Source organism: Epinephelus fuscoguttatus, linkage group LG19 (genome assembly GCF_011397635.1).
Source record: "Epinephelus fuscoguttatus linkage group LG19, E.fuscoguttatus.final_Chr_v1".
NCBI lineage: Eukaryota > Metazoa > Chordata > Actinopteri > Perciformes > Serranidae > Epinephelus > Epinephelus fuscoguttatus.
In genome coordinates, this window is record NC_064770.1 from 27,815,880 (window position 1) to 27,834,393 (window position 18,514).

Consider the following 18,514-nt stretch of genomic DNA (forward strand, 5'->3'; position numbering starts at 1 on the left):
CTAAGCGAATCAAGAAGACCTTGATGAAACGGACTGTTCGGACTTCGAGCAACTTGCCCGGTATGGGGACACCTGGGGGTGGGGGAGCTCACTAGCAAGTATCTGGTGGCTCAGCCCAAAAAAAAATAACATGGGGCCGTCGCCCTGTGGGCCCACCACCCACTGGGACAGGAATCAGGGTTTAGTGCATTGGGCATGCTGATCCCTGGTGTTGCGGACTTTGATATGATAGAAAGAAAACAGGTCCTACATGAAACTGTTCACAACAAGGTCTGTGGATTATCTTGAGTAATTGGATCATGATTTCTGGAAAGAGACATTTTTTGGTGTTTTGAGCACCACAAGCTGAGTGCCATCTAGTTTAGCTTTATTCAAGAGAAGGCATACATCTCCAAGGCTGATATCTCCAACACTCGGCAACTCACACCAAAACAATCTAGATTGATAAACAGAACCACAGGTGAGAGGTAAAATAGGAATTTTTGATTTGGGGATGAACTGTCCCTTTAAGAGCAGGTGACCTGATGTAAATACACCACTTAAGCGAGCTTCCCCAGGTGTTTGTCCTTTGTCCCCTCATGTATTTGCATCAAGACGTACTGCTGTAGTCCTCATTTATCTTGAGACTTTTTGGAACACAGTCAATACACATCTTTTGTGAAATCATCAAGGTGGTGATGCAAGGCAGACAGAGTGCTAAAACACTTGGCACTGCCAATTCATTTGTCGGAATGCTTGCCAAACTCTCTTATTTAAAACTCCAACGACAACAGTGTATCAACCGCCACCCATGACTCATTATCACCATGCACATGATCATGTTTCCCTGTGTTGTCAGAGCTTGGCTGACAGTAGGTCTACTTTTTACAGTTTTACCCACCTTTTCACAGCGGCAAAAGAAGGTGCATGATCCTCTACGGTTGCAGCCATACAGCGCTACTGAGGACAGCAGCTACCTTTGATTCTATTTACAAATAATGTTCCTTAATCACTTTATCAAAGTCATCGAGGTGATCTAGCGCACCTGGTAATAATGCACTTGTTACTCCCCAAAAGGCTGAACAAAATCTGTGTTTCGTATCTTCTTCACTGTCAGCCTCAGAACCTTCTGGCCTGTTACACATACACTTTAACTACACACGCACTTCTACGGTACACAGACCTGCAGTTCTGTTGGTGGCACATGTGGCAGTGTGTTTGTGTGTTGCCGTCTACTCCATTGACCCAGTTCTAAAGCTGGCCCGAGAGTCACCCCAGCCTATAAATCACACTATGCACAATGACTGCTCACGGCTGTTGCTGACACTACATAAAAAGAGACAAAGTGCCAGCTGATAACCGTGTGATAAATTCTTTCTATATCCGCCCATCTCTTTTCTCATTTCATCACTCATTTGTCCTCCTCCTTTTTTGTCTTTGATCACTCCAGCTTCCCCTCCCATCTCTCTTTCTCTCTCCCTCTGGCACCTTTCTTTCTCCCCCCTTCCTCGTCACAAACTAAAATAGGTCAACGACATTAAACTACCATCAGTGTAATATAAGCTCCCCAAATCTGCTTCTGTCTTTAATTAGTCGCCACATATCCCTGAAAAGAATAAGACATCAGTGTCATCGCCGTGCACATTTGAGTGAGTGACAAATCAATTTGTCTGAGCTCTGACTGAATGAATGTGGGAGTGAACAGACTGGTGCTGAGGTGTGTTTCCCATGGAGGTCAAACAGAGGTGAGTACAGTACGTGGGAGAAATGAAAAGTGCAGTGGTATCACATGCAGACAGCTGACAGATAATTTGGTTTTGTTAAGCAAATGATGCTGTAGTACAGTGGAAAAGCTAGGGCTGACCCCTGACAGTCGGCCAAACTTTAGTCCACCAGAAAGGCCATTAGTTGGCAGGATTTCATTGGTTGCTTAGTCACAGAAAATAAAAGGGAACTCTATTAGGAGCTGTGCCTTGTCAAAATAAATCCAAACCTTTATGACTGGACCATGTGCAAATTTATCTTGAAAGGACAGACACAGGAAGTGGCCACGCTCAGTAGTCAGGCAGGAGTCACGTTACAAACCAATCACAGCCGACAGATATCTTTCCCTTCTTCTGTAAATATTCAGTCTGATAATTACAGAAAAGTTGATCATGTTAGTGCAGGGCTACCCAGAGCTTTACATCTGTCCCACAGACGATAGGCCTACACACTTATAAACAGCGCCTGGAAGAAGATCAGCTCTGCACTCAGGATTTCAGGTAAACAGGCTATATGGTGCTTGAAACCTTGCAAACCAACCTCAGACGCTACCTGCCACAGCATTCTTGAAAGCTGGCTTAGAAAAGGCCTGACTGGCGATTAAAGACTCAGCATGTGTACGGCCCCTAAAGCAGTTTCACGTAACAAAACAGCATTTCTCTGATGTTGTTTGGCTTGTTGCAGACAGGCTGCTAGCCCAGCATGTGCGAATGTGTGCTCAGATTTTTCTTTTGTAACTTAAGATCCAGACGTTTAGCAAGTTTTACCAGGAGCTGAATTATCTGCAGAGGTCTCTTCCTCTCCAAAACAAATGAATCTGGCCATTAAAACTATTAAAAACACTGAATAAAGCAGTTTCATGTTAACTGTGAATAATGCAAAAACGCAAATGGCACCCTGCTGCTGCGCTCTTAAAAGCTGGCCCAGAAAAGGCACAAGAGTAGCACCCACTGCCCAAAGACGCAGCATGTGTACGGCCCCTGATTTCCAGGGCTGGTACCTGCGGTTATTCCACAGGCTAGTTAATAACATGTCGGGCAGGAAATCCAAAGTGTGGGATCATTTTGAGAAGGTGAAGAACAAACCCAAGGTGATATGTAAACTCATCTTCATTGGTCGACTACAAACATGACGCATCATCTGAAACATGGAAGTAGCTACATGCCCATTAGCCCACAGCGTCATTAACAGGCTGCTCGCTCAGTGTGTGACGTGCACTTGTAGATAAAATATAGGCCTATATTAATGAAGGTTCATTAGTACGGTTTTGTATTTCTCTGTAATGTAGCACAGTGTTAACAATGTTACTGATACTATTCTTTCTCACACCTTCAACTCAAACCATTGTGTTGCCCCGCCCAAAATATATAATTCAATAATTAAATTAATATCGTAAACATGCAGGCGACCAGTCGACTAATGGCCCTAAATGATGACTATTGGTCGACCAGGAAAATTCCTAGTCCGGGGCAGCCCTAGAAAAAGCATTGTCATATCCATTTTCAAAGCTTTAATAACTGCAAATAAAACTCTATGAGATTCAGGAATGAAAGAATGGTTTGATGGTGACCATGGAAACCTAAATACTATTTTAAAAACATAAATTCTTGTGTCTCGCTGTTGCAATCAGGACATTTCAGCAGGCTGTCTCTGACAGAACTGATGATGTGTGATAGCTGTCATGGTTCAGCCAACTTAATAACAGAACGTGTCAGAGCGGGCTCACATGTTTCAACATATTTCATAATCCTCTGCATCGTCAAAGCCGTTATTCTCTATTCCATTTATAATGATCAAAGCAAAAGGCTTTGTGGGATTTGTACAGCTGTCACACTTTGAACTAAATAACTGTTTATTGTGGCACTATTTATATTATATGTTAATTCAGGAGATTATGGCATGTGCCTGGAGTTCTGATGGTGGCTTTAATGTCTAATTTTCACTTCAAATATTTGATGAGTGACAGAGCTGAGCAGACAAAAACATACTGTAGGGAGACACTATCACTTTTGGTGACATTGGGCCTTACTGAAATGATCTATAGCGCATGTTCTAAAGCAGTGGCTCCCAACTGGTCCAGCCACTGGGTCCAGATTCCTCATTAGTGTAAGGTCCACACATAACATATTCAGCGTCATACATGCGTTTGGCCACGTCATCGAGCTAGTTTGCTGTCTCTGTCAAGTGTCTATCTGTTAGTCACTCACTCTACAGCAGGAAACAGCACTTTAAAATTAAAGCTCTGTGCTGGAAATACACTATACGTCAAAATAAATAACGTTTTTTACAAACCTGACACGTTCGTGAGTCACAAGTGGTTCATTCAGAATGGACCCGCAACCCACCAGTTGAGAACCACTGGCCTCGGTGCATGGTGTAAGTGTTATTTAAACAGTGCATAATCTGAGCACAAAACAAGGCATAAGTGGCAGAGGGGTTGTATTCAGTCCCTTAATTAATCATAGGTGTGTTCTGGGCGTAACGTGAATCTAACCCATTAGAGTGTCATCCCCTATTCCATTTAACAGCCACGTGTGCCTGCACCTGCCGCACTGCTATCTGCATGGCGGATTTGGCAATTTGGACAAGCAAGCATTTTTTCTGCAGTAAGAACAGTAACGTCACCGCAGCAAATACTGTGGGACGTTTAAGCAGCACAACTAAAAACAGCATTTATGAAGTTGACAGAAGAAGGAGAATTAAATGTTTAGCTTCTGAATTCATCAATGAACTTACGCTGCTGCTCGTGTGTAAACGCACACAGCGTCTCTCTTAATGAGGAGTCGGACAGCAGCTCTGCAGCCCTGCTATCTGCTGTGTTCACATTTTAGAGAATGTAATTATTTTCCTCATTAATGATGTATTATTTCACCCTCCCACAGCCCATGCACGCCTCACTGTGTGTAACAAGCAGAGTGGAGGAGCGGTGTGAAGCCTTCTATGGAGGCGTATCTCACTATCTGAATGATGAGCCTTGCACCTCAATTTATACATATATATATATATATACTGTATATATAATTTTTTTAACAGCAGTTTACAAAGCAAAACATACATTTTGTTAAAGTAATTTCTCTTGCTGTTCAAATTTTTTTCCCAATCTAGGAACTCTGTAGAATATTTTAGGAGAGATTCAGGGGCCGTCCCAATAACCCCCCTTGGCCCTACCCCTACATTTGCACGTTCCCGCGAGGGGTAGTGGTGTCCCAATTCCTTTTTGCGTGTAGGGGTAGGGGGCATAACGAGGGGTAGTGGGTATGAAACTAGCCCTTCGGAGCGAGGGATTTCAGATGCTTACTTGCCAGCGAGGGGTAGACATCGCCATGGCTACCACCGAGCAAGAGATGGAGAAAAAAGTTCATACATAGCTAATGTTACCGTCATCAGGTTGCTTGTTAGCTAGCTAGCTAGCTCACACTATCTGACGTTTGTCATCTGTCCTGTTCTGCAAAATTGTCGGATTTTTCACATTACAACAACACGCCAGCCAGTATAACTATGCTGCCTTGTAATGTTAGCTGGTTAGCTAACTAGCTAGCTAGCAGAAGTCCATTGTCATCTGTCGTTCATTAAACGAAGCATGATGAATAATGCAAACGCGATCGGTAGGATGAACTAAACTGGAGACTCCATTGTAGATGCCGGTTGGAAATGTAGATGGCTCGCAGCTTCCTGTTTAAAATAGTTACGTAAGCGTGAATGTAACTGACGCGGTGACGTAGTGAGTGGTGTCCCAGTTCCAAGGGAAAGATTTCAACCCCCACACCTTGTTGCTTCATTTTGAGGGCCAGGGGTAGTGGACAAGGGGGGGTATTGGGATTGGGCCTAAGTGTACATATAAGCGCCATATGTCGGGGAGACATGAGAAGGAATTAAAGAGAGAAAAAAAAACAAACAATAGCAGTCAATGAGGTTTGCTTGACTACACATTACAGGGCCTTTTGTATGATGCCTCCCCAAAATCATGTCGTAAGGGTCTTGCATATTTCACCCACTTCAAATTTAATGAACACATTTTTCTGAAGATGAAGAGAAAAAGTAATCTTTTCCATAACAAAAATATCATTTACAATATCTATCCACTCCTCTAATGTGGGCGGTTCTGGCCACACCTCATTTTGAGACCTACACCCAGATGCTACTTACAGACTGTGGGCGCTGGCAATGAAAATGACAACTGTGGGTGTGAAACTAGCAATGACTGTTCTGCCGTGCTGTGCGCCGCTTTGATAGGGTCCATTGAACCTCTAACTGTTTTGAAATGTAGACCTCATTATGCAGCCACATTAAAAAAAAGCTGGTTGAAAATCATCATTTAGGTACAGTACAGTCTGCTCCACTGTGGATGGAATGAGTTCTACAGTGACACCAAGCTGTCTTGTGTTATAGTTAAACATGTATACATAGTCCTACGAATAAGCACGTAGATACATTTACATGCAGACAGAAAGAGAAAGACTCTCACACACAATCACGCTGCTAAAACACAAGGTATAAACACACAAAGACTGTACCTGTCTTTGAAGAAGCGGCGAAAGCCGAAGGCGATGAGTTTGAGTACTGATTCCAGCACAAACATGGAGGTGAAGAAATAGTTGCAGTACTTCAGGGCGAGATCCAGAGACTGGAAAGAGAGAGTAAAAAAGGGGCATGTGTGTGTGTGTGTGTGTGTGTGTGTGCAGTGGGGTAAGGTGGAGTATCAGCGGCAGGGGGAATGTAGAACCGGAATTGTTCCCGTTGTTTGTAGAGTAAAATCAAGCATGCCAGAGGCAACAACAGGGCATCTTCCATTCACAGCAGCACAAACACTCACACACTACATCCCCGGAGCAATATATTTTTTTAAGATAAAATGTATTTGCACAGTATTCAAATATTTAGTGTTTTAATTGTCTTAAACATCCAGTCCGGCGTCGAGTTACTGTACAGACTGGAGTTTATTCACCTTGGCTGCTTTCGTCTTTCATAAATAGAGCTGTAGCTTCTAACAAGTGGGAGGCTGCCAAATGTCAAGACAAACAGCTGACAAATACAGCCGAGACCTGTGATATTTATCCGATGCTCGGTCAGTTTGAAAAAGCTTGCTCCATTTTAAAAGGTCAAACGGGCATCTTATCTCAAGGATAATCACTTTTCTCTACCTCACAACAACAAAAAAAAAAAAACGCTATCAGGCGTTTGAACCTCCATTCATCACACATGAATGGACAGACAGCACATGTACTGAGCAGCTAACAGCGCTCTGACAACAGGCCGCATCAAATCAGCGGTGCAATCACAGCTCCTTTGTATGAACTGCATGCTACTCACAACACATGCCACACAGCCTGGATACAGTTTCATGGTGGCTGACCAGTCAACGGTATCACTGTGTCTTTTTAAGATACTGCTGTTTGGGGAAAGGGAAGTCTTTATGTAAGAGCAGGATAACAGCCACTAAGATTTGACAGACATTAATACTCCGCATAAAAACCCCAGCATAACTTCTTCCCACTGAGATGGAGCCTGTAGGAGTTTATCTTTTTTTAGTCCACATTTTGTGGAACAGGCACTTTAAGGGGGAGTCACAGCTAAGTTGCACAAATCTCTAATTACTTACACAAATGCAAGTATGCAAGGTGCTCTCCTCATTTATCACCTCACTCACACACACACAGACGCACATACACAACTGGACCTGTTCACCCCCCCTGAACATGACACGCTCATTTGTTTTGCAGCCACCACATGCACATCTCTGCATCTTTGCTTACATGAGGTTGATTGTAGTGCTCTAATGACATAGTGATGACGTTGATACAGATGATGAAGGTGATGATGAGGTCCAGGTAGTGGTTTGTGCATAGTGTGTGGATCATCAGGCGGACGTTGCCATAGCTGGCAAAGTAGGGCAGCTTCTGGGCTTCTGTTGGCAGAGAAATATATGAGTAAAGTTCTGAAACATATTAAGTTTGTTATCTAAGTGTATGTTAGCCAACAAGGGCAGCCTATCCCAGCTGACATCGGGCGAGAGGCAGGGTACACCCTGGACAGGTCGCCAGACTATCACAGGGCTGACACATAGAGACAGACAACCATTCACGCTCACATTCACACCTACGGAGAACATGCAAACTCCGCACAGAAGGGCTCCCCCACCCTGAGTTCAAACCAGGAACCCTCTTGCTGTGAGGCGACAATGCTAACCACTGTACAAACGTGCCGCCCAGAAATCTGCAGCTTCAGAAATGAAGCCAATTCAAAAACATATGAAACCCTGAAAACAAATGCGAAAGAAAATCACTGTATATCCAGTCAACACGGCGGATGTTCTCAGGGCCTTTAGGGGGAGCTCTACATAGAACAGCTTGATCTTTGAGCCGTCAGGGAGAGAGGCTGATGAGACTAGAGAGTATTGGGGTGCGTTCCAAATCACATTCTTTTTCTTTTTACATAAAGTAGGTACAGCAGCTGCCTTTAAAAAGTGTGTACTGTTGCATGCAGTCAGGACATACTACTTACTCATAACGTTACGCCCTGAAGTTTGACCCTCTTACTCATTTGTTACCATGGAGATAAAACAAAGTGCTGTTGATCGAGCTCATCAGAGACGGAAATCAACCTGACCAGCTCTGATTTTGTTAATTTGCAATAAGTATTAAGTGTATACATTGTAGATTCTAACATATTTATGATAGTAGAATTACAGAGGCTATACATTTCTCTGTTATTGTTATTAAATACTCATGCCCTTTTTTGGTGGTTTTATTTAGGATTGTTTTATTCAATCAACCATTTCATATTCCTTTCATTATTAATCAACTGGTCATCAGTCACCTGAATGCACCGTCATCTGTCAGTGCCATTTCTGACAGCTTGACAGCTGTCAATCTGCCGTCTGTGTCACAGTTGATGTGATGTATCGTCCGCTGTGCAGAGGATTGTGGGTCGGAATAGCCAAAAAAGCACTTTGGCTTGCATACTGCAAAATCTGACCCAATGTAGTAGAACATCCTGGTATTTTTGGCATACTATATTTGACACACTATGTATTGTGTCATACTAAATCTTTTTCTGGCATGTAATATGGTGGTATGGGTATTTAAACATGTTGTTGGTTTTCCAGCATAGCTAGCTGTGTAAATCTGTTGCTCTTTTATCATATTGTAAAAGACTAAGGCCATATGTATGCCAAAAAGACCAGGATGTTCTCCTACATCCGGTCCAATTTTGCAGCATGCAAGCCAGCATGCTTTTCCGGCTATTCTGACCCACAATCCTCTGCAGAGCAGACGATACATCACATAGACTGAGCCACAAACAGACGACAGCTTGACAGTTCATTGAGAATATGTACCTGTAATGGCACCTCTTTACTCCACTTTTATTCCAGCTTTAAAACCAAACACGAGTTCTGAATCGCATACCCTTTCTTTTTACTCATACTAAGTGCAGCAGCTGCCCAAACAAAGTACTTACTGTTGCATGCTGTATGCACACTATCAGGATATACTACTTCATCATAACATTGCGCCCTGAACTTTGACCCTCCTGCTCATGTATCCGTTACCTTGGAGATGTAACAAAACGCCATTTGCCGAGCACACCAGAGATGCAGGTCAACACAGGGAGCTCTGCTGTTACTTTGCAACATACATAGTTGTCACAACAGTAAAATCACATACGCATTTCTGTCACTGTTATTTTCACACTCGTGGGCTTTTGTTGTTGGTTATCTTTATGATTATTTTGTTGCCTTAAACAATTAATATTCCTGTAACTACTATTCGCTGGTCATTAGTCACTGGAATGTGCTGTCATCTGTTATCGCAGCTCTGACAGCTGTCACCAAGCTGTCATCTATTTGTGACTCAGTCGATGTGACGTATCTTCCACTGTGCAGAGGATTGTGGGTCAGAATAGCTCGAAAAGCATGCTGATTTTAAACTGCACAACGTCATCGGACACAGTAGAACACCCTGGTATTTTTGGTATACTATGTATAACGACTAGATCTTTTTTGTCTTACAAAATAGTAGGGTGGAATGGGTATTGGAATCCACAGACACTCTCTCATATGGTCCCTCTCTCTCATTTTAAAAACTAGAAAAGCACTCAGAGAGTGCAGACCTCCGCCAAGTAGGTGATATTCCCTCCCCCTCTGCATCAGATTTTGCAGCCTGCATCACAATTAGGTTATGTGCATCACTATCATTATTAGGTTATATATGCCTTCACCATGGAGACACTGTGGTTTATTTATTTTGTTTTTACTTTGTACCAACACAGAATATAATATGTTTTTTTGAATTTTCACTTTCTTTTTTTCCATCACAGAACATTCATTTCAACTTTAGAACAAGAAGGCCTACTCACCACTGCCAACCCGGTGGCACACGTCTGGTCATGGAATGAGTCTATTCTAAAACTTGAATACACAGTGCTATTTAGCGCTATTTTATTATTTTATCCATTTTGCTTCAACCCATCACCACCAAAATTTTATCACCTGTTCCTTGTCCCACTATCCACCTTTCCTGAAAATGTCATCAAAATCCGTTCATAACTGAGTGATTTTGCAGACAAACAAACAGACAAACAGACCAACGCCGGCGAAAACATAACCTCCTTGGCGGAGGTAATAAGGCTGTTCCACTGAGTGCGCCTCCTACAGGCCTGGTGACTACATTGACTGGATGTGCAGTGTTTTTCTGATGCATTTAAAGAGTTTATTTGCGAAAACAGATAGCAGTCATTGAGTGCACAAAAAAAGAAATTATTTTGTAAAATAAATACAAACAGAGATAATCTGTTTTTGCAAAAAAATTACATTTGTTTTCTGGGTTTGTGTGTTTTTGACTATTTACAGTGTGTTTGCTGTCAGTGTATTTGGTTTTCTGCAGCACTTTCTTTCTTGAATTGTTTGTTTGTTTGTTTGTTTGTTTATTGTTTGCACTTATAAGGAAAAAAAGGAACATTACACAGAAAAAAAGAAAATATAAGACAAAATGTGCAGGAGAGGTCATAAATACCCGAGTGGGCTTACAAGCGGCCCCCCCTCCTAAAAAAAACAACAATTACAAAACTATATAAGCTTCGTACATAGGCTTACGTCTGCGCTTAGACACACGCACATACTCACACACTCACACACACACACACATTTACAGAACATTTCCATTGTTGTATTTGTTTGGGGTGTTTATATGTGGTTTTTAATTAGCACTGTTTCTGAAGCAGCACGTTTCTCCAAATGGAAAGCTGTTGTAGTGCATTGGCCCTTATCAGCCACCGTAAAGCGCATTTCTAATTTTTTTAAAAAAGTAATATGTTTATCTGCAGTGATAAAAAAAATACTTCTTCAAAATGCTCCTGTTCCCACTTGTACACCAGATCATCTGCTGTGTAGCAGATTATGTTTCCAGTGAAGCCCTGCCCACACTGAACGCTTGGAAGTGCAAAATTTAAAAAAGCTTTGATCAAGCTGGAATCACTATCAACACAACTCTCAAATTGCAGAGCACATTAGCAATTATGACACTTGCTGTTTGTGTGTTTATTATTATCTGTCTGTCTCTATTTCCATCTCTCTTCCTATCTACAGCACAAATTTTCATCAGTGTTGATCACAGCTCCACATGCTAATAGAAAGTGATTTTTGTGTGTCACAGCAATAACAGCAGTAGAGTGAGCTGTTCAAGCTCTTGGTTTCAGACACTGTGTTATTTGTATCATTATATCTGGATGTAAGTGTTTGTAATCACTGATTGTACCCACTGTAACTCTGTAAATCTATTTCTGCCTCTTCTCTCTTACTGTACCCCTCCTTTCTATTTCTGTCTCCTCCTCCAGCTGCTCAGTGCCTCTGTTTTATTCCTCTTCCATACTCCTTCTATGCCCTCTTTGCTATCCATCTCCTGACATTCCTCTCTCTTACTTCTCCTCTTCTTTTCCATGCGCCGCTGACGCTTCTCCTCCCGCCTCTTGGCCTCCTCCACCTCCTGGTGCTGGCGGCACTTGTGGAAATTCTCCACCACCACGCCAACAAACATGTTGAGGACGAAGAAGCTAACAATAAGGAGGAAGGAGATGAAGTACAGCAGCATCCATGGGTTGTTGTTGGTCACCGGCTGGGGTTGGAGTGGCCACGATGACATTCGATATGAAATATGGTGACGAAGGAGTTAAGTCACAAAACAGAGATGAGAGGGAAGGAGGAAAAGATTTAGTCAGATTACATTTTGGATGGTGCCTAAAGCTTTTTGTAATAAAAATTTGCTGCTGTGCAGCTTATATGCAGGTACCTGTTGGTCCACGGCCACAGCATCCAGGCCGTGATACATGATGTTGACCCAGCCGTCTTTAGAGGCGAGGACAAACAGGGACATCAGAGCCTGGACAACAGCAGGCAGACAACAAAGAGGAAAAATGTTATCCTTATTTTATGGACAAACATACAATAAAGTCTCCGTCCAGACTCCTTTTGAAGAATGTAAAAATACTCGACTGTGATTCATATCTTGTTTGACATGGTTTACCCACAAAAAAAACAAAACAAAAACAAAGTTAAGCTTTCGCTTTCCACTTTCTCCGGCACTAGTACTGCTAGTTGACTGGTGTAAGAGCAGCGCTCATCAAGATGGCTAACGTTAGTGCTTGAGGAAACATCGGAGAAATTTAGCCTCACATGTGGGAGCCTCAGGGTGCCTCCAGACCTAGAGTTCGCTTGCTTTGGTCTGAATCAGGGACGGACCAGATCAAATGCCTTGCGCGAGAAAGCTGCTCTTGATTGGTCAGAATTTCCATGTTGGAAAAATCCAGGAAGTAAACCAAACGTTGAAGAAGAGTACACTTGCAAGATAAATGTGACACTTTCTAATGTCACAATGGAGGGACAACTACACAGGTTGATTTTAGCGCTGTTCATCGTGGACTATATTGTTGTCATTGTTCATTTTAGTCAAACTATACAGTTTGAAAACGAGGTGCGGCTCCAACTAGAAAACAATGTTTTGATGCATTGGATGTAACTGGAACTTCCTAATGCTTTTTCAACCCAAAAATGCATAAAGCGACTGCAGTTGGTTCGGATCAAGGTTGGAACATGTTCTCACCACAAACCGCCCCAGAGTTCTGTTGAAACTGGCCGAGACCACCTCTTCAAGAAGGTCCCGGTCTGGTTGTTTTGGTGCGCACCCGAGTGTGATCGCTGTGTTCACACCTGCCCAAATGAACTGCACTTAGGGGGCAAATGAACTTGAGTTTGATTGAACCAAACCAAACAGGGCAGCTGTGAAGGCATCCTCAGTCCGGCCCAGACTCAGATGAGGAGTCTGTTGCGCACCAAAATTGACAGCTAGCAGACATATCAGAATGGCGAGTGTAGTTAGCAACTTTTATTTCAGTTGTTTGTTAGCTTGGAGGCTAACTGGTAGTGACTGAAACAGTTTTAATGGTTGTGAAATATACAATGACATCTGCTTCAACGGGGTTTTTGGTAGATAGTGGAAGGAATTTCGAGGGTCCAGTTTACATCCAAAAACTGCCCACTGTACAATGTCTGCTATCAAAAATTTCACTATGCTAATGCTAACTCCACTTTCAGTACTGACAAATCCGCTCTGCGCTGAAGGTCTCAGGTTTTTTTTTGCCAGTGTTGTGTCAAAGTCAGTTTCCCGGTCAGTATGCGTTTCCTGTATTAGACAGCAATTAGCTTTTCAATCAGTGACATACCTCCAGTAACAAAATCTGCACAGGTTGGAGTCAGTCTAGTCAAAGTCAGACATTTTAGGGCAGTGGTTCCAAACTGGTGGGTTGTGGTCCAAAAGTGGGTCGTGGTTACATTCTAAAATGGACTGCAAGTGACTTGCGAACGTATCAAGTTTGTAAAAAAAAAACAAAACACATTTATTTTGAAGTACAGTGAATTTCCGGCGCAAAGCTTTCATTTTGAAGTGACATTTCCTGCTGCAGAGTGAGTGACTAATGGACAGCTACTTAACAGAAGCAGCAAACTAACTCAGCAACATGGCCAAATGCAAGTATGATGCTGAATATATTAAACTCTGTGGAGCTTAAACTAATGACTAAGGAGAAATCTGAACTCTGTGGCCCGATCAGTAGGGAACCACTGTTTTAGGGGACATAAACAGAAGAAAAACACATGTTTGAGTGGAAGGGGACTTATTTAAAAGGTCCCATACTGCACACCAGACATGCCGAAAACACCAGTGATACTAACCTGCCCTAGGTTGTCGAAGTTGTACTTATGGTGGACCCACTTGTAGTTGGCTTGCAGACAGTCAGACTTGTTGGTGATGTTTTTGACGTCGGGGCCGAAGCAGTAGAAGAACTTGCCTTTAAACAGCTGTCAGCAGAAGAACAATGACACTAAGCTTTCGATGCTGTCTGGCTACTTATATGAAAAGAGAGAAATAAGCCTTTGTGGGCTCCTCTGACGAGATGAAAGGGTGCTCTTGAGTGAAATAATGAGCTGGTCAAACTGTTGTGCAGCGATGAAAGAAGTAGGAAGACAATGAGATTTATTTTAGATAGATATGCATGTGTGCTTCCAAGATAATAAGAAGGAAAGGGTGGGCGAGAATCATATATTTTACAATCATAGTAAAGGGACGGACACCACACAAATGGACATGTTTACAATGTGTGTATCATAAAACAGCTGTTCGTTTTTTCCTACCTGCACCCCAAGAATGCCAAAGATGATGAAGAATGCACAACAGATGAGGACAATGTTGCCAATGGGTTTAAGGGAGGTGATGAGGGTCTCCACCACCAGCTTCAGACCTGGAGCTCTGCTAATCACCCTGAGGAGGGGGGAGGGGTAAGAGGAAGATACGAAATACAAATAACAGTGTGTGTTATTTTATTTCATTTGAACATCCTTAAAATTGCACTGATTACCTCAAAGATGGCACCATTCATGAGGAAAAACAGATTCATTGGAGAGGACATAATTGATTAATTGTGATTACATTTTCTGTCTGCTGTCGAGATTGGTAAACAACTCTGCAAATGGATTTTTTATCGGAGCATCACTCTTCAGTCATTGTGTTTAAGAGCATTAGGAACTTGTAAAGATAAAACCATACAGACAATGCGCAGAGCTGACGTACGTAACATGATCGTCAGTAGATGCAAATTACTCACTAATTATTAGTTCGTCCGTACCTGAGGGGACGCAATGTTCTGAGAAGCCTGAGCACTCTTAGCACACCCAGGATCTTAGCCCCACCCGCCATGGACACGACAATGTCAATCAAAGACACAAAAACTAGGAAGCCATCCAGAATGTTCCAGCTGCTCCGCAGATAAGCCTGCTCGCCCACATACAGACCCATGGAAACCACCTGAAGAGAGAAAATTAGGTGAGGCAGAGTAACAGAACATGGCCTGTCTGTTTCTGGAGCATTTCTGTAAAATAAACTGTCAGATGTGGAAAAAATACAAACGTGTAGCACAACAACAAAAACAAGAGGAAACTAAAAGAGCAAGAGGATGAGGGATGTGATACAGACATTAAAGTTGTCAGCAGCTGTAGGAAAACAGGCTGTTGGCACTAGCAAGATCTTCTACACACTCAAGCTCAAACACACACACACGTTTACTTCGGTCACTGCTGGGGAAATTATATAGCCTGCATTTCTATAGGGCCTTTCTACGCTTCCAACCACCCAAAGCACTTTAAGTCACACTCACCCATTCACACACAGAGGCTACAATAAAAGGTGCTGTCTGCTACTAAACGCTAATATGCACTCGCACATCGATGACAAAGCCATTGGGTGCAATTTGGGGTTCAGTATTTTGCCCAAGTATACTGCAGCACCCATACTGGAGGAGCCGAGGATGAAATTGCCAATGTGATGATCGGATGACCGACTCTACCTCCGGAGCCATCATGAGCCACCCTAACTTTGACCAGTAACCCAAAAATTTGCGTTTTTCTAACAACGGACACTAGGGACTGCTTTTGTCCCCAGTTGGATGAACCGTCCCCAGTTAACTGGTCTTTCGTGAAATGTGTTCTCGAAATAAGCCACACATAAGTCACACACACATGCCATACCACACCACAAAGACTGCTCAGGAATGGCCTGGAGGAACAAGGTATCGACCTGGCCTCCAAATCTGCAACACCCCAATCTGACTGAGCATCTTGGGACATGCTGGTACCCCACCTCACAGCTAACGGGTCTCAAATGATCTGAAGCCAGCACCCCAGTGAGGGACACCTTCCAGAGGTCATGTGTCCAATCCAGGGTGGCCCCACCGTGGATTAGGGCTACCTCTGAGGAACCAGCATGTCCCATGGATGCTCGATCAAATTTGGATTTGGGGAATCTGGAGGCCAGGTTGATGCCTTTAGCTTTTTGTCACATTCCTCAGGCCATTCCTGAGCAGTTTCTGTAGTGTGGCGTGGGGCATTCTCGTGCTGGGGGGCCTCTGTCATTGGGGAGTGCTGCTGCTATGATGAGAGATACTCCATCTGCAGAGGTGTTCAGGTGGGTGGAGCACATCAAGTGGCATCCTCGAGAAGTTCCCCAGGAGAACATTGCATTGTAACAAGATAATCAGTGTTACTTACTTCACCCAGTAGTGGTTCTAATTTTTTGGCTGATTGGTGTATGCGCACATGCACACACAAACATCAGCTGAAAATTGGGAGGAAAAAATGAGAACACACACAGTAAATGGTACCTATGTGTAATTAGGACATAGACACATTTACACATCATGCATCACTATAAAGAGTGCACAGGTGACAGTGTGTTTACTGTAATAGTGACTGGTAAAGTGATACACTGTATATGTCCTAAATGCCTCTCACTTTGCTCGTAAAAAGGTTTATTGTGGAACCATTTAACATATAATGGTACTTTACTCCTCTGCGACTTCAAGAGTGAGGGCTGGACGTCGTTGTACAGGCACTGTAATACATATGCAAACAGCTGGATTTGGTGTTTTGCTAAGCAGCAGTGGGAGCATCAAAAATCTGCAAGTGACATTTGCAAAGTGTCTGGTAAAGCTTCAGAGGGACGGCAGGGGTTAGCGTGCAAACAAATCAAGATGGGTGAAGGATCAGTGTCTGGCAAACATCTTAGGGCTGAATGCCAAAAAGTAAACTGAATGTGCAAAACTCCCAAGAATGTATCGACTTCACAAATCTGATTGTTCTAATTATATATTTACGTATAATCTAATGCTTTATGTTGAGAGATGTTACAGCCAACAGCATTGCTACGTCATACAACTGCAATCATTAGGAGTAGTAGTGTAGTGCGACATTGTGTCAGACACTGCCTCATAAAATAACACTCTAAAAAGTTCTGCAATGTGCTGACCAATTCCACAACCCCGCTGTGCTTTTTATGCGGCTGCATCTTGTACACAGCACTAAACTCAGTGGTGGAGTCCTACGGAGAGATTAATGCTACACAAACTATCACACACCAACACACATTATGGAGATCCGCGAGGCTCAGACAGACAGAGACACAGAGGGGAGGCATGTACGGCTCGGCCAGGGGGCTGACAAGCCTGTGGCTTCTTGACGGGCTGTGATTGGTTAATAATTGATTGTGGGAGTGCATAATTGATGGCCCACTTGTGCCAAAGTCTTTTGCAGAGAATACAGAGACGGTGGTGAATGGGAGGGAGGGGAAAATAAAGGAAAGGGAGGACGGGGAAAGATCAGGAGTCGGAAAAAAGCAGACCAATGAGAACAGAGGGACCCTAAGGAAGTGGAGGCATAAACTTAAAAAAAGAAACAGTCAACATTGGCGAGGACAGGGAGGAAGGAGAGAGTGTGGGGGAGTACTGGAGAAGGACCACATCCATATGAGAAGACTAGCCGCTAATTAATGACATTGCTTAATTGCTCTGTTCTCCAAAGGAACATGGGGATTGCCAAGAAAGAGGGGTAGGGAAGGGGCCGGGCTTTGGGAGCACTGAAGCGAAGTCAATTCAGCGAGAGAGAGAGAGAGAGACGAGCAGGGAGACACGGGAGGAGATAGACAAAAAAGATGCCTCTGTGTATTGCCTGCACACACCACACTCAGGACTCATTGGTTGTAATGGAGAGACAGGTTGTAAAAGGTTACCTTGAGTGTCATCTCGCCCACAAAGATGGCAGTAAAGATGTAGTTGGAGATGGTGAGAAAGACTCGTTCCTGGACAGACAAACAGGAGGAGGAGGAGGAGGAGAGGGGGTGACAGTCAGAAAGGAGAGAAGGGCCGATTAAGGGCAGTAAAATCTTACTTACTGCACCTTTTAGATAATAAAAATTGAATTCATCCTCAGAGAATATGAGAAGCTGCCACAAAAAGGCTGCAGACGGGAGCTCGTAGGCACACATGCACAGACTGACACACATTTCAGATGGATTTACCAAGCTGCCCTGGAGGATCTTTGGCCTCTCCAGAGCTACTGTAATGCAGTTGGAGAAGATGAAGGCCAAAACCACATAGTCGAACAGCTTATGGGCTATGATGGACTGGCATATCTGTCTGAACCTGGAACAGCAGGAGAGAAGAGGAGACAAGGGGAGAGGAAAGAAGAGTTGAGGAAAGGAGACAAGGGGAGGGTAAAGGAGAGAATTGGAAAGGACAGGGGAGGGGATAAGGAGATGAGGGAAGAAAGGAGGCAAGAAGAGGAGGGGAAAAGGGGAGATGAGAAAATAGGAAAGAAGATGAGGAATGGGGGGGAGAAGAGGAGAGAAGAGAGAAAAGAAGAGGCGATGAGTCAAGAGGAGGGAGTGGGAGAGAAGAG

At 43.3% G+C, this 18,514-nt stretch overlaps 1 protein-coding gene across 1 annotated transcript in view; it reads right to left on the reverse strand.

The window, feature by feature from the left end:
* cacna1ia (calcium voltage-gated channel subunit alpha1 Ia) overlaps positions 1-18,514 on the reverse strand; it is a 138,310-nt gene that overhangs the window by 48,275 nt on the left and 71,521 nt on the right. Inside the window, exons 17-25 of the mRNA XM_049561715.1 lie at positions 18,135-18,258; positions 17,847-17,915; positions 14,914-15,092; positions 14,423-14,549; positions 13,964-14,089; positions 12,027-12,116; positions 11,660-11,852; positions 7,497-7,648; positions 6,258-6,367 (exon numbers count right to left, since the gene is read on the reverse strand). Of these exons, the coding sequence (XP_049417672.1) occupies positions 6,258-6,367; positions 7,497-7,648; positions 11,660-11,852; positions 12,027-12,116; positions 13,964-14,089; positions 14,423-14,549; positions 14,914-15,092; positions 17,847-17,915; positions 18,135-18,258 (1,170 nt within the window). The remainder of the gene's footprint in view (positions 1-6,257; positions 6,368-7,496; positions 7,649-11,659; positions 11,853-12,026; positions 12,117-13,963; positions 14,090-14,422; positions 14,550-14,913; positions 15,093-17,846; positions 17,916-18,134; positions 18,259-18,514) is intronic.